The following is a 23,973-nucleotide window of genomic DNA, read 5'->3' on the forward strand; positions in this document are numbered from 1 at the left end:
GGAAGAGAGGTGTTTCACCCAAAGCGTTTTTTCTGTCTGTGAAAATCCCATGAATGAAAAATTTCAGAGGTTACTTTGGGTACCTACTACCAGAGTTGTTACTGTACCTCCAAATGTCCCAGAAAGACCAGTAAGATTTAAAAAAACCCCTCTTAATTTCTACAAAATTATTTAGAACTTTTAATAATCAAGGTATTTTGGTTGCTTGCTTTTTACTTATAAAGCTGTTCATAAAAATGCACATTAAGCTTCTGAAAAGCCAATAAGCCACTGAAACTTAATCTGGATCTTGCTCACAAACTAGACTGTATCATCTGTGTAACACTATCACAGTGTATCTTCTGGGGATTTTCATGGCAATCATTGTTTTGGAAGCAAACCCATCAAAACAGTAGAGGAGACACTGATATAAAACAGCAACAAGAGATTAATTAAAAAAATACATTTTTACCTGAGTGATTGGATTCTCACATTCAGAGGAAAAAAGCTCTTATGATTGAGAAAATGACAGAGTTTCAGAGTATTACTGCACGTGGCAGTCTGCTGGTAAAATTAAATCCCAAAGCAGGAAGCCCAGACAAGATAAAGTCATATCAACATTTTCATTTCACTTTTATACTGAAGAAATAATTTGTCATTGCAGAATTGGGATTCAGGGTTTTTGTACTCACTCTGTCCAAAAAAGATTTAACATATGCACACCACTTTTCAACCTCTATTTCTGCAGTATCTTGGTAAACAAGGGTAAAGTTTTCTTCCCCTCAGTCTTTAAAAATAAGTTCACTGAACTTATAAATTTACATTTTGTTGCAGCAGCACTGAGTTACAAGAGATATCTGAGCAGCCTTCAATTCACTGAAAGGCTGTTGGTCAGTTCAAAGCTCGACACATTCAGACATGATGAATTGCTTCAAAATGTTATGGTTGGCCACAATGGTAAAAAAAAAAACCCTACCACTCCCAACAGTAATCAGATTGCTACAGTCTTATAGATAAACAATTTTTCATATTACCAATTGAAGTATTTCTATAAGTACTATCAAAATGATGCCATTTTGGCTGGCTGTATTCTGCAAGAAAAAAGAAGTCTTTAAAAGAATGAAATAATTTAAGTCTCTGCTTCGGAGCGCATAGCAGCTTCTATGTCACCAAAAAGCTACAGAAAAGTATTTTTAAAATGAGATCATCACCTTTGCACGAGCAGGAATATGGACATGGAGAGGCATCAGCAGCAAGTTACATGTGATAAATTAACCCTTGTAAACAAATACTTGAGACAGAGTTACAGATAAAGGAAATCAGAAGAATCTGTGTGGTTTTTGTTTTGTTTATTGAAATATGAGCAGCAGTATGCAAAAAATATCTTTTAAAACATAACATAGCAAAACCTAGTAATTTTAAAATTAACAAAATAAAAAAGATGTTTAGAGTTAAATGAAAAAACGTCATTGCTAGAACTGTGTTTCCTACAATGTAAACAAAAGCATAAAGGTTATGCTTGCAACAAACACAGAAGCAGGTTTATGGAGCAGCACAAGAAAGCAACATTATGTTGTAATCTGATCGTTTGGTCTATTGATTTGAATTCAGAATGGGAAACCTTCCTCAACAGAAACTTCACAACTACAGAAGAAAGTTAGTCACATTTGTCATTTGAAGCAAAACATTTAGAAAATGTTTTGCTTTCATTTTTGGTTTTTGTTTGTTTGTTTTTCCAGAAACCATCACTAGCAACACTTTGAGCAAGTAAAACAATATCCTGGAAAAGTTATTATTTCAGACTAGTGAGGAAGCCTGACACATTTTAATTTCCTCTAGTTATACTGCAAGAATCCCAAGTTAATCTTACACCCAAGAATTGACAACTTTCACATTTTAATACTGTGGGGGGGAAAAAATCATTGTTTCAAGCAAAAAGGAAAAGAATCCCAGTATTTTAAACAGTTCTATCCTGAATTGTAACACCTGGGCTGTTTCATCATTCTTTTGCCTGTTGGGCTGTTCTCTCAGATTTGTCTCTCATCGGTCAGTCGGACTGGAAGGTTTTATTTTGGTCCTGTAGAATCTATAACCCACTGTCAACACTTCATGGACAACGACTTCATGCCTAATGCAGTTAAATGAGTGTGATACACATGGCACTGACTGACTGCCAGCAAGACCCAGGTGTCGAAGGAGCAGTAGCCAAGCTGCTGTCTTACCTCAGTGACCATAAAAGCAATCCCAAGAAAGGCTCAAGTACAAGCCTGCTCCAGGCTCTCTGCTGGTATTGCCAAAGCTGTCAGTCAGTGCTGGGGTTGGTGCAAAGCAGAAAGATGCCCAGAAAGAAGGAAATACACTACAAAAGCCAAAGCAGTTTTTTACTGAAAGTATTCAGTCTAAGCTGGGCTACACTGGAAAGGCTCCATCTGCCACTACCACACCACTGGCTGAGTTAATTTCTCCATCCCTCCATCTAGACCAAGAAGTGAATTCTGCACAATGTGCTGTACCAGGAGCAGCACTCCCTGCTCTCACTACAATTCACACATCGTTGGCATCTAACAACTTTCCATCCAATCCATCCGTGTGCCCATATCTGAATTTTGTATCAGCAGCACAGATGAACAAAACAGGGTTAGGAACACCATGAACCAGTAGCACACAAAATCTGCTACCCAGAAAGCTCCCAGAAAGCCCTACTATGAAGGAACAGAGAAGTAGAAGAACGCAGACAAATCTTACTGGGTTCACTCCTGCAAGCCTGCCCTGCCAAAACCAGCAGCCACAAGGATATCCCAGCACTGCATCTATTACAGTTCCAGAATATGTACACAAGCAGAAAAATGCCAGAGCACTTCAGTACTTAATGACAGCATCAGAAGTGGGTTAACTGGATATTATTGCAGAAATTATGGTTCAGTGCATGGGTAGCCAATCTAACCACAATACCAGCACTAAGCACCAGCTCTGGCTCACAACAGCCACTTCAGCACCCATTCTTGAGTCATTCAGTTGGCCACATATAAGCATACAAGTGAACAGAGATGAAGCCAGGTGAAAAACATTTTGGATAAAGTAAAATCTTGTACCTACAACTGCAATCTTTCCTTAATTCAATGTGCCATGTCATTTATTACATAAGCTAGTCAAGAAATATAACATTCTGTAGTGTCAAATATACATATTCAGCAACTTGACAAAAGTCAGGCCCCAAGAAGAAAATAGAAGCTGGATCCTGTGGCCAACTGACTTGGCATCTCATTCAATCAAAAGAACTGTCTGTGGGTTGCAGCTCCAAAGAATGAAAGGGAAGAACCCAAAGCTAAGTGGCAAATAATGTTACTCCCCTTCTCCCAAAGATGCAATCATCTGTTTTCAAACATACTTGAGACACTGTTTAAAAAAACAAAACAAAACACAAAAAACCAGAACAGTAATACAGAAAGTCCTGTACATTAAGGTTCTGCAGAAGTGTTACAGTTTATTCCTTTAAGGCAATTCATAAAAAACATTTTAATGACACGTAAACAATTTTAATCCTTTAAGATCATTTGTTACTTAGGTACCATATGATGCACAATTTCCACATTTGAGGAGAAACTGTCATTCAACAGAAGACACAAGAACTTGTTTAAAAAAAATCATTGTTTCAGGACTGCAGTAATTAACTGCAACAGATCTTTTAATAAGTATTTGCATATTAGAGTTTTCAGCCTCTTCCCCAAACACTGAACCCTTTTCTGAAGAGGTGTTCAGGAAAGAGAAAAATCAAGGTGAGAAGTTAAAAAATATAATAGGGTCTGTCTGCATGCAAAATTTTGTATATAATTAATTTCTAACTATCTTAAAATGTTTCTTTCAGCCTCTTTTTTATTATATAAAGGGGGGAAATACGCGTATATCATTTTAGTGTTTAGGACAGTGTTTAAATTCTCTACCAAAGTTTGCCAAATGCAAATGTCATGAAGTTCAACAAAGCCAAGTGCAAGGTCCTACACCTGGGTCACAGCAATCCCAGACATCCCCTACACAACCCAGGTTGGGCAGAGAATTGACTGAGAGCAGCCCTGCAGAGAAAAGACTTGGGGGTAATGGCTGATAGAAAGCTCACCATGAGCTGGCACTGAGCACTCACAGCCCAGAAAGCCGACGGAATCCTGGGCTGCATCCAAAGGAACATGGGCAGCAGGGTGAGAGAAGGGATTGTCCCCCTCTGCTCTGCTCTTGTGAGACCCCACCTGCAGTGCTGAGCACAGTTCTGGGGCCCTCAGTGTAGGAAATGGAAGTGCTGGAGCAAGTCCAGAGGTCACAATGCTGGTAAGAGGACTGGAGCACCTTCCCTGCGAAGAGAGGCTAAGAAAGTTGGGGCTGTTCATCCTGGAGAAAGAAGGTTGAGTGGGGACCTCATAAGAACCTTCCAGTATCTGAAGGGGCTACAGGGAAGTTGGAGAGGGACTCTTTGTCTGGAACTGTAGTGACAGGACATGGACTAACAGGTCCAAATTGAAAGAGGGCAAATTTAGCTGAGCTATACAGAAGAAATTCTTTACTGTGAGGCTGGTAAGGCACTGGCACAGGTTGCCCAGAGAGGCTGTAGATGCCCCAACCCTGGTAGTGTTCAAAGCCAGGGTGGAGAAGGCCTTGAGCAACCTGGTCTGGTGGAAGGTGTCCCTGCCCATGGAAGGGGGGTTGAGACTGGGAGATCTTTAAGGTCCCTTCCAACCCTTAACATTCTGTGATTCTTTACATGTGAGATAGAAATTCCATCATCATATTAACATCCCATAAAGATGCCAACCACAGTTACAAGTCTTCTGACTGAACCCTGCCATCAGGGACAGGATCAAGAGCACTGTTTCATGCAGGCTACAAAGAAGTGATTACTTTTGGTCATTACCAACAGGTCTGTATTAAATTACATGATCTGGAAGTAAAAGCTTCTGCATTCAGTTACTCATTTGCTAAGCCACTCACAGTCTTCAAAGAGACTCAAACTCATACTTGAAAGTGAATTAAATACAGTGTAATCACTAATACTGCATAGCGTCTACTGAGAGACTAAAAAGGCCTAAGACAGATCAATTCCAGACAGGTAAAATAAAAAGCTAGAACACCAAAAAGAAAACAAAAAACTTATTCCTTCCAAAAAAGTAGTAAGCACTGCCATTTACAAATAGTAGTGTTTATGTTAAAATAGAGAAAGGTACCTAAAAAGAAATAGCCTTGGCAACCAAATCCAAATGGCATGAGTGTAAATCAAAGCAAAACAAGAACCACTACTCCAGAAACGTGCAGGATGTTTACCCTGGATCAATTACTATTTTAAATGGTGATTAAAAGAGAGATTACAAAACCAAAGTGGGAAAAGGCTAAGAACTGCTATTCTGCATTAATATACAATGTGTTTATGATAGCATTTTCCAATAGAAAATACAAGTGTTTTTACACCACTCCAATATTTGTAAAAAGTATTTTTCATGTGTACACTTAAAAAAAAAAAATCACATTGTTCAATCTGAGGCAAATGAGCCACAATAAAGTCTAATTTTGCTTATGACAGATGTCAACCTTAAGATGTTAAAACACTATGCTAAAAATACAGCTTGCAAGCTGTAACTGCACATGTTCAAACAATTTCATAAACATTAAAAAAAAATAATCCCAAATTATGATATGTATTTATTTTCTGAAGTCAGTCTTCATTAATTCTTGTCCCTACAGGACAAAAAGGTTTTCCAGTTAAGACATTTGTCTGTTTAAGTTCTAGGGGAAGAAGGGAAAGTGTTCTGAATTTTTCAATAGACTATTTTTTTTCCTTAGGGCTCAACTGTCACTTAAGCATCACAAGAACAATTTGAAATGTAAAACTGATTAGCTATACACAATGGAATTGGTCACAAAGGGATCTAAAAAAAAAAAATTAAATCATAAGATCCATTCTCCATATAGCTCACAGTATCCACTGGAAGTTTCTCTAGAATTAGAATAAGTTCGCTAAAAATAAGGCTGAAGATGGAATTTCAGCACTATGAAACAGATGAGATGGGATTAAGAGGAGAACCCATTTGTGTAAGTACTTTATCCAGCCACTGGAGGGGCCCATGAAGATGAATTTCTATCCAGCACGGGGTGCTTGTGACATCCTGTCGGTGATATTCAGCTCCCCAGCCCTAGAAAATGAACAAAATGGTATCAGTCAATTTGAGGAGATGCTTGTCTTTTAAAATAGCTGCTAACAAGAAGCTGGAAATCATGATCTCAAGATACTTATCTGAAGGTAATTCACAGTCTAGTAACATTGATCTAAAGGAATGAACCTGAGGCTGGGAAGGAGCAGGAGGGAAGCTGCACCTGGAAGCCCGAATTAAGTCTCGCGTGCTACAGACTCCTGTGGAGTTCACCGCTGACTCAAGGATGACTCCTGGCCACGGCCACATCTCCTCTGTTTCAGCCTCCTGCTCCCTCTCCTCTGCACTCTCAAACTCAGCAGTATTTGTCATAACTGACAAAACCAACATCTTTTGGACAAGATGCAAAAACACCTGGAAAGCCCAATTTAGACTCCACACTAAAACTGAGACAGACAACATCTTGATTAAACAATGCTCAGAAAACACTCCTGTGAGAATAACAGCACAGCTTGACTTCATAAACTCAAATCATGTCTTTTTTCCATACCCAGGGTTTTTTTTAAACTAATAATCAGTTTGAAGAAGTTAAAAATTTTCTTCAATAATTATGCTCTTTTCTAATCACATTCCTTTAGTGGATTTGTTATTCACTTTGCTACTTCAAATTTAGAGCATGAACTCAAATCTCCTTTAACAAAATTACAGCAACCACAATGAATAAATTCCTGTCCTGAATACTGAAGTAACTGAATACACAGCCAACATTCAATACAGCAATCTGTGCTTTTCCTTTATTGCACTGATTTCCCTCTCCCCCAGTTAATCACTTTAAATATACTTATCATTGAAAAGAATCACATCAGGCCAGAACAGCTTTGCTACAGTGCTAATGGAATTACTGCTAAATACCCAAACCCACAATAAAGTTTAATACCCTCAGAATAATTTACCTTTACAAAACTCATTCGAATGGTGCACATTTTGGTGAGCTCATACACTGCTTCAAATCCATGGTTGACAGACTGAGCTAAAAGCTGAGCAAACTCCTGATTGTTAAAAATTTTCAGACTGCATCCACTGGGAATCTTGCATACAGTTGTTGGATGAAAGCCATGGTGGTAGTTGCAGTTCCTGCTCTGTACAAATATGCTGCTATCACTTAAACACTCAGCATAGACTTCTCCACCAACATAGTAGAGATGAACTCCTTGAAAACAAAGATAAAAACATTTCAAATTATTTTGTTGTCTCTGATTTCGAGGCAGTTGTTGTAAATTCTATTTTTATGGAAAAAAAAAAGAGTAAATTTCTGCACGAGGAGGTTTTCAGAAAAGCTTCTGCTCGCACTATAACACACTTTCAACACAGCAGGCTCATGATACACCAGCCACTAGATGTCCTTCTCTGATCAATTAAAGAATAGAAAGAAAAAATTACTGCCACATTTCAACTGCTATTTCAAGCTTTTTCCTATAGAATTTATGTGGATTTTAAAACTCCAATTTTATACACCCGGCAGCTTCTGCCTATGCCAAGTACAACAGAAATAGGTGTGTCCTGGGAGAAGGATGGACACAAATGAGAAAGTATACCCATAGTCTGCTCTGATTTTCAGTACATTTTATCAAGCCGAAGGACAGCTAAGTCCAATTAGTTGCTCAACTTAATTACCATCAGGCTTTACAAACCATAACATCAACAAAGTCCCTAGATTTAGCACATCTGTGTGTGTACAGCTATGCACACATTTTAAAGTCTATACAACATTATTACTAACTAAAAATTAACATATAGAAGCTGCCCATCCCTTTAGCACCCAAACACAGGTTCTCACTGCTCCTTCATCGAAACATCTGCCTTCCTTCCCCCATTCCAATTTTACATAGTTGGGATATAGCTCAGTTTAAGTCTTCCCTGCAACACCCTGAGAATCCACTGTGGACTATCCCATGGTGTGCCAGAGGAGGCTGCAGCAAGTCAATAGATGCAAGTTAATCTTTCAGACAGCAGCAACTGTTGCGAACATTGCAAGACCCACTTGGGACTAAGGTAGGATGGAGGCTACAGAGGAACCACTGGCTTCAGCAACTACTGTCAGACAATCAGCTGTCAGAGAACCTGGGGTGGGCAAGATGCATTTTCACAACACAACCCTATTTATTTAAAAAGACAACGACCACCACTTGCCAGCTACAGTAAAAAACCTTAGCAAATAGGATTGGGTAGTTCTAAGGAGGCAAAACCTCAAGACCTTTTGAACATAAGCCATAAATAAACAGTACTTTATCCCTAAGCAATCTTGTTGTCAGAACAGTTACCATACAGTTACCATAAAGCAAAGTTTAAGTTAAATAATTACTATTAGAGATGCAGACATTTTAAAGTTCATTACTATTCTATAACATGATGATGGTTCTGGTTACACTTCTGACCTTAGGCAGATGCACAAGATTTCTCTGCCAATACCATCAAAAGGGGTGAGCCAAAACAAAAGAACCTGACAAACCACCCACACCCCACAAATTACTTGTTCCCCTTTATAACATTATTTTATTAATAAATTTTTTTGGACAACTGCATTGCAGAGCCAATGTTTCCAAAAGATACAAATAGAACTTCTGGTCTCCAGATTATGTGCAAAATTTTGTCATATTTATAGTAGTTCCTAATTAAAAGAATGTTATGTGACAGGGTGGATTTTCATCAATCAAAACTCAAGACCAACTTCACCAAATGCTCTTAGGTAGTAAAAAGGCCTCTAAATATGTGCAAGAGAAACAGGGTTCTCTTCTCAGGACTGAGTTAATCACAAAAAAAAAAAAAGATATTCAGAAAAAGTGTTCTACAACTTAAGATAATCTAAGCACATTCCATCAAAGAGGAAAACTGTGCATCTCTATGTGCTATCAGCCAAAACAGTAAAGGAAAACTAGAAGATCTTGCAAAACCTGCTGTCTTCAGGAATCCCTCCCACACACATCCACGCCCCATGGATTCACTCCAACAAATGAGCCCTTGCAATTCTGCATTAGCACTTCAAAGTCCTGCTGCCAACTCACCAAGATATTTGAACATACTGTAGACAGCAGGTAATACCTTACAACAACAAAACAAACAAAAAAATCTTTGACATACTGTAAAGATGTATGAAGAATTTGATTTAAGAAATAGATATAATGTAGAGTATCATGGCATATCCTGCAATGTTTCTTGGTGCTGAAAAACAGAATTCTACACATTATTCACCCTAACAAGCAAGCCCCAGTGACAATCTAGTTTGGTAAGGAAGGGGTAATACTTAGTCTTTTTAATTAGTGACAAAGAAAAATGTATGCAATTCCTGACTACTTAGAATCAAACCATGCCTAAGTAAGTTGTTTTCTGATACTGGAGAGGTGGATAATGTATCACATCTCAGATTACCTCTAGCATTCTCATCTGAGAATAATCACTGCTGCAGTACAGAGAAGCTGGAATAAAACCAAGGACTTGGTTTCTCACTCATGAGTAAGACAGCTCAGTTTTACCTTTGCCAATGTGCCGTCGAGTGTTCTCGATCGTTGAGTTGCGATTAACGTTGGAGAGCAAACCTAAGCAGAACCTGTTTTTGTTATTGGAGGGATCTGTAAACCCATCTACTAAGACACTTGTGGAAGATGCATGGAAAGCCTCCCCAACACGATTATTTAATTCATAATACACAATGGAACACCAGTGTTTGGGTTCTTCATAGGCAACGGGCTGAACATCTGAAAAGCAAATGGAAATAATAGTTTACATAAGTGTTAAAATATTAAATCTAAAACTGTCAAGCAGACCTTCCAAAACACCATCAGCTAAGTAAAATCTTAGTAAACAGTTATGATGGGCAAGAACTGTCCTGATTATAATCTTAACTACTTTGACCTTTGTGGATTTTAGCTTGCCTGTTGATTTTATGATTATTTTCCAATTTTAAGCCTGATATTGAACAAAAACAACCTTACACACACACACACACACATAAGACTATTGTGATAGGCAGTAAAATGTAATTCTTCTGTCCACTTTTAAAAGACCTGTTCTAACTGGTACTTTGGGACTCACTTTTCAGAGCCTTTGTGCAAATATTATTCCAGCAACAGACAAAGGTAGCAGAAAGAAATTAAAACGTCCAACTCACTGTAAGCCACACTATGCACCTGAGGCTTTAAAAGCAAAAGATGAAAATTAAAATAAGCAAGGCAAGTTTTGTTTCTCAGTTTTGTCTCTTACAGCTCCAGTTTGAACTGCTTTCACCTATCAGCAAGATTTACTGGCCCATTTGAAGTTATTCATTCCGTTTGGTCATGAGTTGCAAGAAGCCAAACTATGTCATTCTACACCAGACCATACAACTTACCTCTGGTAGATATATTTGGCATGATTTGAGGGATCATTGTATTGCTTGTGTCCATAGACTGTGAATTATCCTGCCCCATTTGCTCATCAGGGGGCATATATGCAGGAGGTGGAGTATCAGCTACAAACATGAAAAAGTAAGAATAAACCTCAACAATTTAGAGTATGTATTTATACATTCTACAGTTGTAAACACACAAAAATATTCCCCAACCAGAGATGCTAAAAAATTTGGACTCATTTTCAAAGAAATCTGAACACAGCCAGCTGTCTTCACAGTAAACTCCTTCAACAGCTGAACTTTTACCTATGGACCAATAACAAGATTGGAAACTTGAAGAAAATATGAGATGCACTTCTTTTCTTTTTGCCTTTTTTTCTTTAATACCTGCACTTCTGCATTTGGGCAAGATGACTCTGCTTCCCTCTTTTTGTCACACGAACATAAGCTTTCTTGCCTAACCTCTTCTCCATGTTCAAAAATAAAGCAGTAGAAGAAATAACTATTTGCTTAGTACAACAAAGGCCTAGAACAGTTATTTTTTCTTCTGCTTCTGCAGGCTGAGTTCATTACAAAAGTGTGGATCTGTTTTCTTCCATCAGCACAGCACTCAGTGTGTCAACACCCCACTATGCCCCATAAATGCATATACCCCAGAGATCCCAGCACTTGGCCAACAGGGATACCCACTGACTGGGACACTTCCTGGGGAACTGAGCAACCAGAAAGAACAAAGATTAGGCCACTGAGCTAGTGGAAAAATAAAATCTTTAATCTATTAAATTCTTGGCTTTATAAACCACCCCAATAATCAGACAGAATCAGTAAGACTTCTTTCCTTTGTCTGTATCGTTTTTTCTGTCTTTTCCAACTCAGTTAAACAGAATCAGTTTAATCTGAGCTGTTCCCAACAAAAATGTTACTTTTTTCCAGTTAATAATCATATTTTAAGTGTTTTTATTCAGTGAAAGACATCAATAAACTTCCTGTTCAGCAGCCTGCCTTTGCTTTCTTTTCATTGCTAAATATTCTTCTAAATATGGATTAGTTATTCTATAGTGAAGCTGTGCAAAATAACTCACCAGTATTACCTCCATGACAAAAAACATTTGGAAAAATAAAACTGTAACAATTAATTCTGACCAGTGACAAAACTAGCAAGAAAATCCCATAAAATGCAAATGAAAAAGCCATTTATTGCAAATATCATGAATTCCTGAGGTCATAGGTCACAACAACACGTGACATCTCAATTATTTTTGTTAAACTGATGTTCAGGCTGTGCTCACCTGGTAGCTGAAAGGGACTTGATGGCCCAGAGCTGGCTGGGGAGCTTGGGTAAGTGCTGCTGGCTGGAGAAGGGGGGTAGGGGCTGTTTGGAGAGATGGAGAAGGGAGTGCTGTTGGGCTGCTGGAAGGAGTCGGGAAATGTCGCGTTGTGTGGCATGTGGGGCTCGTTGTGGCTGAGGTTCCTGAACTGAACTAGCAGACTGTGCTGGGGGTTGAATTCACTATGTCTAGGCACTAACACTGGAGGTAGAACTGCAAAAAAACAAACAAAAGCCAGATACATTTAGGTTAAAAACTGAGATATAAGGTAAGAGATACAAATAATGTGCTACTCTGCTCATCATGATAATTTCAACAGTAGCTGGGGTGGGAAGGGGAGCAGGGGATGAATCTGGCATGCCTTTAACCCATCCTCTCTCCTTTATTTATTTTCATGCATGATGGAAGACTCAAACTTTACTCTTGCAAAAATCACAAAAACACACCTATTTCAGGCAACTCGAAGATCACCTTTTTTAAAAAGTAATAAACCAAACCAGTCTGGCACACACTGAAATACTGACGCAGAAGTGCAAAACTCACTGCCTGCATACGTTAGCAAATCAGAGAAAACAGAAATACAGTCCCCATTACTACAGTCAAACTATACAGTTACAGATTGTCCTTCCACTGAAGACAAACAAAATCTATATTGCCATATAAAGCTATAGCTAAGCTGGAGTTTTAACTTCAGGACTGGTGGAGTCTGGAATTCCAGGGCTGCAGTAGTGCACTTGAGCACTACAGTTGGTTGCAGCAGAGTTACAACCACTTTGGCGAGCAAGGGAAGCAACTTCTCACCACTGGCCAGAGCAACACTCTTCATCACTTCACCGCAATCCCAATCCTCCTCACTTTTTCCCACGGCAGCACACTTTAACAGCAGGCTCGTTACCTGACACACATCTGACACATACCTTGCTCTAACTGATCATGTCTCTTGGTTCCATTAATCTCTGCTGTCTCCTAACTGGAAGTCATCTGGGGAACTCTATCATCCTAGAATTTTATTCATTTTATTTTTTCTCTATCTCCTCAATTCATGTCACACATAGATTAAGTAGCAAGCCCCTGAAAGGCGGCCACCAACTTCCTTGCAAGGACTGAGAGTTTGAAACAATTTCTCAAAGAAACTGAAACTGAAAGAACACATCACTGCTTTCTATTTCATGACAAATTAGAACTTTGCTACTAACTTTAAGGGCAGCAGACTTAAGAGGTCTGTGGGAAAAAGGTAATTAATCCCAAAGAAAACAGCTGGTACCAAATGGACAACACACCTCCCTCAAACCCCACCAGTAATGTACACTTTGAACACTCCTCTCCCAAACTGATCATACACCACTTTTAATTGGTTGTACAGTACCAGAGAAGGAGGAGAATGGAGTGAATAGTAAGTGGTTGCTAAAGATTCTGTTCAGTTTTTAGGACAGTAACTTTCAAACATACCTGGGCTCTCCACCCTCTTGTAGTGGTATGGATTGATGCAGACTTCCTTTTGTTTGGATCCAAAAGGAAATTCACAAATATCCAATGGCTTCAGCTCATGATGGCTTTGTAGATCCGGCCAGCGCCACACGCGACAGTAAATCACATGGGGAAGGCCTTTTCTGTGAGAAACCTGGAGCCGTCCATCTAAAGAGCGGGGAATAGTAACGCACTTGCTGGGCTGTCCTGGACTGCTCAAGGCTTTCTCCAGTTCTTCCATAGCACCTTTTTTCTTTTTCAGCTTTTTTACCAAAGCATCAACAGCTTTTTCTGCCCATTTTTCCTCTTCATCTCCTTGCTTCCAGCCCAACAGACGCTTTACAGCTGGGCTAGTAAAGGAGAACAAACTGGCCATTGACGTCATTTGACACAAGTCTTCAAAAAGTTTGTTGGGTTTTGTCTGTAGGGGTTTTTTTGTTTAATTATTTGGTTTTTTCCAAGTAAGTGTCAGTGTATACCCAAAGCAGTTATTGCAACTGATGAGCTGTATTATTTCCTGGAGGATGACAAATGAACATAGAGATGGTCAGTGATGAAGTCTTCACATCAAAAATGATGATCGATGCCTCCAATTTAGTTCTAGTAAAAAGGTAATTTAACAAGGAATTAGCAAACAAGCAAAGGCTGTGGTAAAACAAAAAGGCAGACATTAAAAGACTTACTGTTTCAACCCTAGCATTGCACCTGATTTTGTTTCAAAACAAAATCCCAGAAGTACTATGACCTCGCCCCAAAAAAGTGATCAGTCCTCAAAGCTTGCACTACTGATTAGTGGGAAAAGGGACCATCAAGGGATGATAGGGACAGCACAGTTCCCATTAATATTCCTTAAACTGATGACTTTCTCTCAGAATACAGGCTTGAGGAATATGCTTTAAAACTAATAATATATCCCTGTCATGGTGCTGCATTAGCAGACTAAACTTGCCATGAAGAAACAGGGAAGAAGCAGAGTGGAAACACCAGTTCCAAAGCCAGTACTGCATGGAAATACTCAGCTTCTCAAATGGATCCTTATTTCCAAAAATGAAAAATTCCTAAAGCATCTGCTTTTTCTAGAGCTCTAATTAGTTACTCCATGTTTTTGAGAGTATTAAAAAAAATTAGGAAGAAACTGTAGATAAAGAAAACAAAGCACAGTTAAAAGAAAAACCCAATACAAAGCACAAACTAAACCTTCTCCAGCCACTCAGAAAGATGGTCAACCTTTTTTTAGCTGTAGCTAATTTTATGCTGCACTTCCTTGTATCTTTTAAGAATATCTGAAGTGCTGGATATTTTTAGCCTTGGCAAAAAAAAAAAAAAACAACTGTTTTCTTCTCCCCAGAAAAAAGAAGGGGGGAAAAGATATGGTGGAGTAAGCACTAGAAATGTGACCTTTACTACAAACTGTCTCAGAAAGGAGAGGAGCAGAACAACTCCCTCATGAATGGTGTTTTACCACTCACCAGCCCTAATGCAAATCCTCCCCCCAGCAATTTAAGGAGTACCGATGACAAGAGGAAATGATGTGCTGTGGCAACGAACTGATAAGAACTTGTAAAATCCCTTGTGAATACTAAATAAGCAAGTATAGACAATGAGCAGCTGGCAAAAAGCAAGAGCAGAGCTAAGAGAAAGGATGTCAATAACAAAAGATGCTTCCTCTCTTGCTACAGAGACTGCCAAACAACATTGTCTCTCCACTTTTGATAAACCACGGTGAATTAGAACACCTACCCTAGCCCAAGACACCAAATCTGCACATAAGAGAAAAAAAAGGTGGGGGGGGGGGGGGGGGGGGAGAGGAAGCAAGATGTTAAATGTCTCTGTGCTGGTTCTCTTAGATTGCTACCTTTAATCAAGATCTTTTTTTCTCCCATCCTTGATAAACTAAAAGTCATCTGATAAGGCTTTTTAAGTGTCTGGGCACATTTACAGGCTCACTCAGGCACTTGGACAGATACTTTTATATAACAGAACCGGGTACTAAGTACCATCAACCAAAGCGACAGCAAACATCCCTAGGCAAGGCATTTATGTCCTGCATGGAACCATCCTACATTTTCTACTGTGGCGTTAGAGGGTGAGGAAAGCAGGGAACAAACCCAAGGACACTTGGTGTTCCTTTACAGGAAAAAATCCATTCATTTCACACAGTAGCTTAATCCCACTGGTACGTCTTTGATTATTCAGCTTTGTTTCAGTAATATTAAAAAAAAAAATCGGAAAAGCAAAACAAACAGAAAAACTGTTTGAAGGTCTTTCTTCCTAGAGCTCTCATAAAAAATATGGGAAAAAAAGAAATTAAGAGAATAGAAGTCTTCCACTGCTTCAGTAACTCCCTAGAAGGTACTGAGAAAAAACTAAAGAAAAAAACTCAAATAATTACATATCACCTTTTTTTTTTTCAGAAATATCACCATGTCTGCACTTTAAGACTAATTTAGTTCCCTAGGACTATTACACATGAGAACCTTCGCACCCTTCAAAGTAACAGGAAATACATAAAGGGAGATAAACTTGGCCAGGAACTCAGACTGATTTTTTTCTTTTACTGAGGATAAAAGTTTACTGTTTTAAAAAGTAAAAGCTGTTTATAGTTGCAGCTAACTTTACTTTCAAGCCTTGCATACATTCAATAGCTGCAAGATCAGCAACTGCTCACACCCCTAGAAAAGGAAATTAACCCACCTAGAATCTCAGACCAGAAGACAATTAAAACGTTCTATTTTTGTTTCTCAGCTGTGCTTTCAAAGAACCTTAAGCATCATCAAGGCAGAAGATGCCCTGGAAATTCCTCTAGTTAAGCTGAGCTCAAAGGAGATCTTCAGAAATGTCCCCTGATCTATCCCATTACAGGACCCCCACCCATATTAAGAAACAAAATTTAAAGATCTACAATTCTATGCTATGATCATATAAAATTTTATTTTGTTTTTTAGTATTTTGAACATAATGCATCCATACTAGGGAAGATATTTTATTGGTTTTATATAACTTCAACATCATTTACCCGCAAGTATGCTCATGGAATAAACAAGCTCAGTAAAAGAAAAGGAAGTTGGAACAGTTCTACTAAGAAGATATTTTGCAGTAACTAGTATTTGTAGGGAAAGCATCGAGGGAATTATGATAAATTACTGTCCTATAAACTCTCATTTTAGAACTAATCTGCTTGGAGTAATGCAACACTAAAAACTTCATATTTGTCTGAGGGCCCATGAACAAAAGCAAAGCCTGGTAAAACAAGTATTTAGAAGCACCAGAACAGATCTGATCAAAACTGCTTCAACTTCTTCAAAAAAAGTTTCCACGTACATGCTTGTAACTATAACCACTGAAAAATGAGACTGTTGAAGTTTAAAACCTTAATACCATTTACTGTAACTCCATTCTGGCCACCCATGAGGCTTTCAAGACTCTTCAGCAGAAGTGTATTTTAACCTGTTCAAGAAAATCAAGGGCAAGAAAGAAACTACAACAAAATACTAATAGGCTTTGAGTAGTACAAATGACACTGAATTTATCTCATTACATACCTTCCAGAAGTTCATTCTGGAAGGCAAAACACTGAAGGTTTACAGCTTTTGCCTTTTCCTAAGAAAACAAGGTAGAATTAAAAAGCTTCATGAATCATAAGCTCGCTTCATGAGCTATTTAAGGCCACAAAGGAGTAGGTTCAGGTATTTATGTAGAAACCAAACATTTCCATGTAGAAACTGCAATTCATGTAGGGTTTTTAGATTTCTGAATGTGTGGCATAAACCGCATTTAGAACATTTACTTGCATTTGCTGTAATTTCAACATCTAATTTGCAAAAGGTTTCTAAGTAATCACGACATCTGCCAGGAACAGCTTCCCCAGATCATCTGTACTTACAATCAATTTCTTCTGAGGCTTAAAAGCACAAGTTATGAGCTGTGATTGCAGTACCACAGAGCATCACTGAGCTTTGAATACAGAAACAAATGCTTTAAAGAGTCACATTTTCATTCAGTGGTGCACAAATTACTCGTATTGCTGCACCTCTAGACACAGCTGGTAACAACTTTCATGGGGGAAAAAAGCTTACTTAAATTTCCTTAAGAGGCAGAGGGTCTATTATGCATTACCTTCTTTTATTAAATAACTTTTCAGGTGAGCTACAAGAGAAAATCAACTGAAAACCATGCTATTACATTAAAAAAAACCAGTTACAAACACTCTTTAAGGAGTGAGTGTAATGAATTACATGGAGTAGCATGAGGGGGCTTTTAATGGGCAAGTATAAAAGGAAGTAGTCACTGTATCAAAATTAGACTTTGGGGCATGCATTATTTATATTTTTAAAGTTCTTGTTAATGACTACAGCAAATGGAAGGAAACTAGCTGGGTGAACAGGTCCATTGTTTGAACCCCCTCCTTAATACTTCATCCAGCCAGACAGATATAAACACAGTTGGCCAACAGCAGAACTTACATTTCATTTAAGAAGATGGAAGTAAATCTACCACCTTCCATCTGCCATCACAAATACTGAGCAACTTAACTTCTTTTTAGCAGTTCTTGTGAAATTTTCTTAGCCTCCTGCATTAAACTGGCAAGTTCAGTAGGTTCATTTCATGCCATACCAAGGAATCTCCTTCTGGCTAAAAGGGCCTGAGCAAGAGTCACTGCAGAACAGAAAATGTAACATTACATATGGTATATCTGTTTTCATGAGATGCATTTTGTATGTAACGTGTTCTCCCACTGATTCCAAACTAATTTTCCACCTGCAAAATCTAGGTTTGAAGTACCATTAACCAAGCAAACCATCATCCCAAGCAGCAGGGCAATGAATGATGCTTTCACAAGCACAAGAATAAAATGGGTAAAATCATTTTAAAATGGGAAGACCAATGTCCCTCATCCTTTCCTATTGCCAGTGTTAAGCCTGGGTTCAAATGTACAAGGACCATTCTCTTCCCACTAATTTACTTCTTCACAAATTCAGGAAGCCTCCTGTAGCATCATACCCAATCTGAAACAAGAAACTTCACTGCTGATGATTAGAAGCTGTTTTGAGACTCAACTTCATACAATAAACAAAGCACCACTTATAACCAGCAGCACAACTGGGAGTTCATTAGAGCTGCTGCAGATCTGCAGTTAAAACTGTTCTGCAGTCAGCTCTTGTGCTTAACTTTATTGCCCTTCAGACTCAGAAATGCTCAGGTTTTTTGACTCCATACACACATTAACATACATACTCATACAGAAAGCTCAGAAACTCTACTGCAGTATATTACAGTGTATTATGCTATTTACACAGATCAATACTTTCTTTAAAACTACAACCTCACACATCAATTTCACCTGGTTTTATTGAAATCCTTCTTTCCTTATAAATTTCCTGACAGGAACTGTGCAGGATTGTGCTTGGGTTTTATTATCATTTTCCCAAGTCTACAGCTCACATTGCAGCCCAGCATTCAGTCCTATGGAATGGCATACTTTAGTCTTTTCTTGAGAATACAGGAGAAATGTTACCTTCACAATTTCTTCATACACATCAAGCATAAAAAAAAATCCTAAGATGACACAGTGGTTAAAAAACTTGTTTAATAAACTTGAAGGGCCTGCATGCTGCAGACCACCGCCACAGCCTCTCCACGGAAAGGATTTTTCTTCAATTACCCTGTGCAACATCTCACACAAAGAATACCACCAATGAAAAAACTTCTTTTGCCCTTTTTCCCTTAAGTAAAGGATGAAAGAGATTTTATAAAGGATATCAAAAAGGAACTTGTGATATTTTTATCAGAACTGGGCTTGCAATACAAATGTACATCCAGTTGACCAAAATCTATGGCAAGTGCTTTCAGACTAGCACTAGACTTCTTGCTTCAAACATGCCTTGCAAGGCAATATAATCTAACTGATAATATATGTAAACAAAAACAGAAAAGAACTGTCTGGTATCTAAAACTTTTACTAACTGTGACTGTCCTCTGAACAGAAAAACCTACTGACAGTTGCAGACAGGGCTTTTTCACACAATACTTTTGCTTTTAATTTCACATCTGTACACCATCTAACACAGCTTAAAAAAATGCCGAAGCATTTAGCTCTGTCAGCTGAGCAGTATTTAACCAGCACTCTCTTACAAGAAACCTAACAAACTCTGAGGCCAAGCACAAGCAGCAAGTAATACAATGTACGTGGAAGATACAGCTCAGATAGCAAAGAGACGCTTTTGTTTCTTCTTAAAGTTTTTTCAAAAACTACTGTCAAAAAATAATACCAGTGATAATGATTTATATCACAAAAGAGGTCCAGACAAAGAGATCACTAAGATCACTAAGAAAACTCCACTGCACTTCCAAAGCACCCTCACTTCCATCTGATGCCAAAAAAGCTCAGAAAAGTTATAATCAAAGAACAGTTTTGAATTTGTTTTGCATCATGGTAAAACTTAAACTTAAGTGTGATACAGGGGAAGGGAGAGGGAGGGAGAAAACACAAAAACTTGCCATGCCTAAAAAAGTCCTAACTATTTCTTAAAGCATCCACATTTACAACAAAAAAACATCCAATGCTCCCATGGCCTTAGTCTCTACAGCTGCTCTAATTACTGAGCAATCAGCTTTTGTAGAAATTCTAAAAATTATAAATTCCATCTTAGAACCAAAACCTGTCTCCCTTAAGTGTTTTCTCAGAAGTGTCCATTTTCTCACACTTCTATTTCAGCTAACTGGCACTTTCCAACAGAAGCATTATGCTGGAAAATGCCACCATCAACAGTAGTCAGCCCTGAAACTGCCTCCTGTTTTTAAGGTTATTTGAGATCTACTCTAACCAAAGCAGATAACTACAACGTAGAATCCATTTCTAATTAAAATTCCAGAGAAAAGCACTGCTGCATTTCACTAAACATGAAAACAAAGGCCTATGCCTCCACTGGTAGGTTGGTGGATGTGGACAAGCAAGTGGGTGATTAGGAATGACCTCAGTACTACACTTGGGAGACAAAAATGGGAAAATAAAGGGCATCTTGTACTTTTCACAAACCCTAAAGTATGCTAAAAAATTAACAAGCTGGACAAAGCCTTCCAGAAATCTAGATGTTCATGTGCAAGACCTTCATTACAGATTCTAAACACTATGAGTTGGCAACAAAACTTATAACCTGGAAAACAGGACACTCAAAAAGCTCTAAAGGAAGAAGAAAAATAAAGATGTATGTGTGTGTGTATACACTTCCACTCCAACTGAATTGCATTAAGCCTGTGACAAGTTTACAAAAGCTACAGGATTGGAGGGAACACTGACAATAGTAATTCAGCAAGCTTTTTTTTCCCCTTGCACAGAATGAATGAATGGCAAAGTATTCTAAATTTGTCAGTTTGTGACATCCACTGACCCAGAATTCAGAGACACTACTTCATAGTTGGTGTATCAGTAGCAGGGACTCTGACAAAGATCCTCTGTCAAGGATGACAGTGCTGGCAGGCTCAACCTTGGTGGTAGGTCAGTAGGGATACAGACTTGGCAAGCAGAGTCCTGCCCCTTGCCAACCCACGCTGGTCAAGCGCGCTCAAGTGCCAGCCAAACTTTTCTACGTGGTCACAGGAACATGGCTAAAAAGGCTTCCAGAAAACAGTGCAGGAACTTGCACTGTGACTAATGATAACGGCCAAAGCGTTAAATTACTGTTCAACTTGCTTTTAATGAGCTGTTTATCGTTAGCCATGAAGATATCTCAAGTGCACTCAGCTCACACTAGAACAAATCTTCTCATTTCGAGCACAAGCTCCTTACCTGTTTTCTAAAAAAAAGTCGTGTAAAGACCTTTAAAGAAACATTAACAGATTAAAATTCATTCCACCAGATCTAACACAGACATTTGAAGAAACTTATACTTTAATTTTAAAAAAACAAACATTAAAATAATCAACAAGGCCTTAACTAGAGGGAAAGGAAGACACAGGGACTTGCACAGAATTGCCACAGAAGTATTTCTGCAGGTATGTAATTCAGCCAAGAGCAATAAAAGAGTTCCTAGCATTTTCTCAAGACATCTATAAAGAAAATAGGGCAGTTTTCTGCAATTTAAAGTGTCCTCCAAAGTATTAAAGATCACAACATAATTTGTAAAAAACATTAAAATAAATCCAAAAAGGTTCCTTAATTGAGCATGAGCACTCCATCTTGGGAGACAATTTTTTCCAGCTCAAATAATATTCTGTGATCATAAAAACTCTGTACAGTTCATTCACTCCAGGTGCAAGATTAAAAATCTGACTTCCTAACAAGTATGAAATAGTATAGGGTCAACAATTACAGTTCCTTCAAGTTCCATCAGAGGTTAAAACTCCAAACCTCAAAAAAAAGAAAAACCCCACCCACCACAGCTGTACACAGCAGCACACCCTGTTGTGATCTTTTGTCATCAAGAAGAGAAAGAAATGCTGAGGAAGCCTCTCCTCCTTCTTTTCCATTTCTCAGTCCCATCATGATTGTCCATCTGGGCTTCCACTAGGAAAGTCCTCTTGAGAAAAAGAGAAAATTCCTATCTCAAATATATGTCCTCCACATTTGAAAGGAAAAGAAAAAAACAGGTATCCCAGTGAACACATGGTTTGTTGGGGTTTTGTTTTGCAGAAAGAAGTGGCATTAAGCACTCAGCAGCAATTTCAAGGCCAAGTGAACAAAATTTTAATATCAGAGGTAAGAGTAAACCACTATCAAACGGTAGGGATTAAGACATTAAATCCAACACAGACAGGGCACTCTCAAAAGTTACAACACACTAATTGTGAAACATCTTCAATTAAGTTATTTGCTGCTTCTATTAACTTCCACTACCACTAGCTGCCAACTTCATAAAGCATTACAGGCTTTGATGAGCACAGGCACATGACTGCAAGTGTTTGCACCTTTTTCTTCAATCAAACTGTGATTCCTCAGAATACCAGGAGGATATTCTGTGCAGAACTTCTGTAACTGACACATGCAATGAACAACGCTCATTTCAGTTTTCAGTATTTTAAAGCCACCCATGGAAGGTTAATTATCTGGAATTAACAAAAGAATGAAAACCAGCAAGAGATTTCATCTAAAACCATCATATACTGACAATCTAATTTCCCATGACAGACAAAACTGCTGATCCAAATTTTGACAGTTATTCCTTGGAGGTTTTGTTAAAGCAGCGAGTCCAAGTGATTCACTGCACGGAATTTCTAAATCCTTACCTATTCTACCAAAAGATTCAACAACTATTACTGAACCTATTCAATAATATATTCAACACTACTACTGAATCAGTTCTTCCCTATCTCATTTTCCTGTGAAACACCATTCAATTACCTTAAGGTCACATCAGAAACCCCACAACTGGAACAGAGCACAGATCACTTGATTTCCAGTCTTGTGCTTTTAACCGCAAGAGCATATTTCCTCTATTAAATTTACAACCCGCAGAAGACAAAAATTTGCCGTCCTAAATCACCGAAGCTGTGCATCTGTTGTCAGGCAGCTGTCAGGGCTGGGCGCACGCGAGAAAGGCCAGGGTGGACAAGTGTGTGTTTGTGAGAGTCGTGTGTGAGCCCTCACATCGCCTCCCGCCTCTTTACCAGCGGCTGCAAACGTGCGGGTTTGTTGCTCTCCCCTCGCTCGGCCAGGCCTGACTCCAGCTAAGGGAGTCCTCGTCTTTAAAAAAAAACAAAAATAAAAAAAAAACCAAAACAAAACAAAAGAAAAAAACCCACACCAAAAAAAAAAACCACTAAAACGAAAAACCCCGAACAACAAAAAATAAGAGACACTCCCTCGAGCCTCTGCTGAGCACTGGGATGTTCGCTCCTGTACCGGCACCACGCGTGTCCGAGCAGCCCCGCGGGCGGCCCCGCGCTCCCCTCTCCCTCCCGGGGCTGCTCCTTCCCCCACAGGCCGCTCCCCGTCCCCTCCCGCCCCGCCAGGACCACCGTGTCACTGCGGGCCCGCTCGAGGCCTCGGCCCCGCTTCCCAAAGGGCCCGTCCCGTCTCCCCCCCCCACACCCACCGCCGCCCGGAACCCGACTCGCAGCGCCGCGACCCCGCGGCCCGCAACCTCCCCCCGCCCCATCCCACCGCCCCGACCCACCCGGCGCGGAGCAGGCGGCCTCCCCAGGGCGGGTGTCCGTGAGGCGCCGGCTGGGCCGCGGCCGCCGCTGCTGCAGCGAAACTTTGCCGGGGGGAGCGGCGGGACGGGAGCGGCGGCGGCGGGGCCGGCGGGGCCAGCGCCGGGACCCGGATGTGCGCGAGGGGCGGGGCCGCGCGCGCGCCGCGGCGGGAGGAAGCGGGAAAAGGGCCGGGCCGGGCCGGGCCGCGGGTGCCGTGTGGGAAGGGGCCCTGTGAGGAATGGGCCCTGCGCTGTGAAAGGGAGCGAAATAAATGCAAATAATAAATCAACAAATAAGTGTGCGGGGTTCGGTGTCCAGAAAGTAACGTACCGCATAACGGAGGAATGGAAAAGCCCCCGAAGGTCCCGCTGCGTTGGCGGGCACTGCTGGGGCCGAGGGCCGGTGCTCTCCCCCAGTACCGTGTCTGCTGCCGTACCTACCGGCTGACACCGGCCCTGGGCATGGGGGCTGTTTTCACAGAATCACGGAATCAGTTAGGTTGGATAGACCTGGAAGGTCACCGAGCCCAACCTATGGCCGAACACCACGGTGT

The 23,973-nt window shown here is 39.7% G+C and overlaps 1 protein-coding gene across 5 annotated transcripts; it reads right to left on the reverse strand.

The window, feature by feature from the left end:
* Nucleotides 1-1,313: 1,313 nt before the first annotated feature.
* On the reverse strand, nucleotides 1,314-23,545 carry SMAD5 (SMAD family member 5). Of its 5 annotated transcripts, none has more exons than XM_069028581.1 (8): nucleotides 23,402-23,545; nucleotides 22,627-22,968; nucleotides 13,272-13,806; nucleotides 11,784-12,035; nucleotides 10,495-10,614; nucleotides 9,641-9,862; nucleotides 7,064-7,320; nucleotides 1,314-6,152 (listed from the first exon to the last, which is right to left on the reverse strand). In XM_069028581.1, exons 3-8 carry the CDS (start codon nucleotides 13,672-13,674, stop codon nucleotides 6,009-6,011), a joined length of 1,398 nt encoding a protein of 465 aa, XP_068884682.1. In that variant the 5' UTR covers nucleotides 13,675-13,806; nucleotides 22,627-22,968; nucleotides 23,402-23,545; the 3' UTR covers nucleotides 1,314-6,008. The 5 variants fall into 5 exon arrangements, with proteins under 5 accessions (XP_068884682.1, XP_068884680.1, XP_068884681.1 ...); XM_069028579.1 differs by having other exon boundaries at nucleotides 13,272-13,889; XM_069028580.1 differs by lacking the exon at nucleotides 22,627-22,968.
* Between the last annotated feature and the right edge of the window lie 428 nt (nucleotides 23,546-23,973).

The sequence above is a fragment of the Aphelocoma coerulescens genome, chromosome 13 (genome assembly GCF_041296385.1).
Source record: "Aphelocoma coerulescens isolate FSJ_1873_10779 chromosome 13, UR_Acoe_1.0, whole genome shotgun sequence".
Lineage (NCBI taxonomy): Eukaryota > Metazoa > Chordata > Aves > Passeriformes > Corvidae > Aphelocoma > Aphelocoma coerulescens.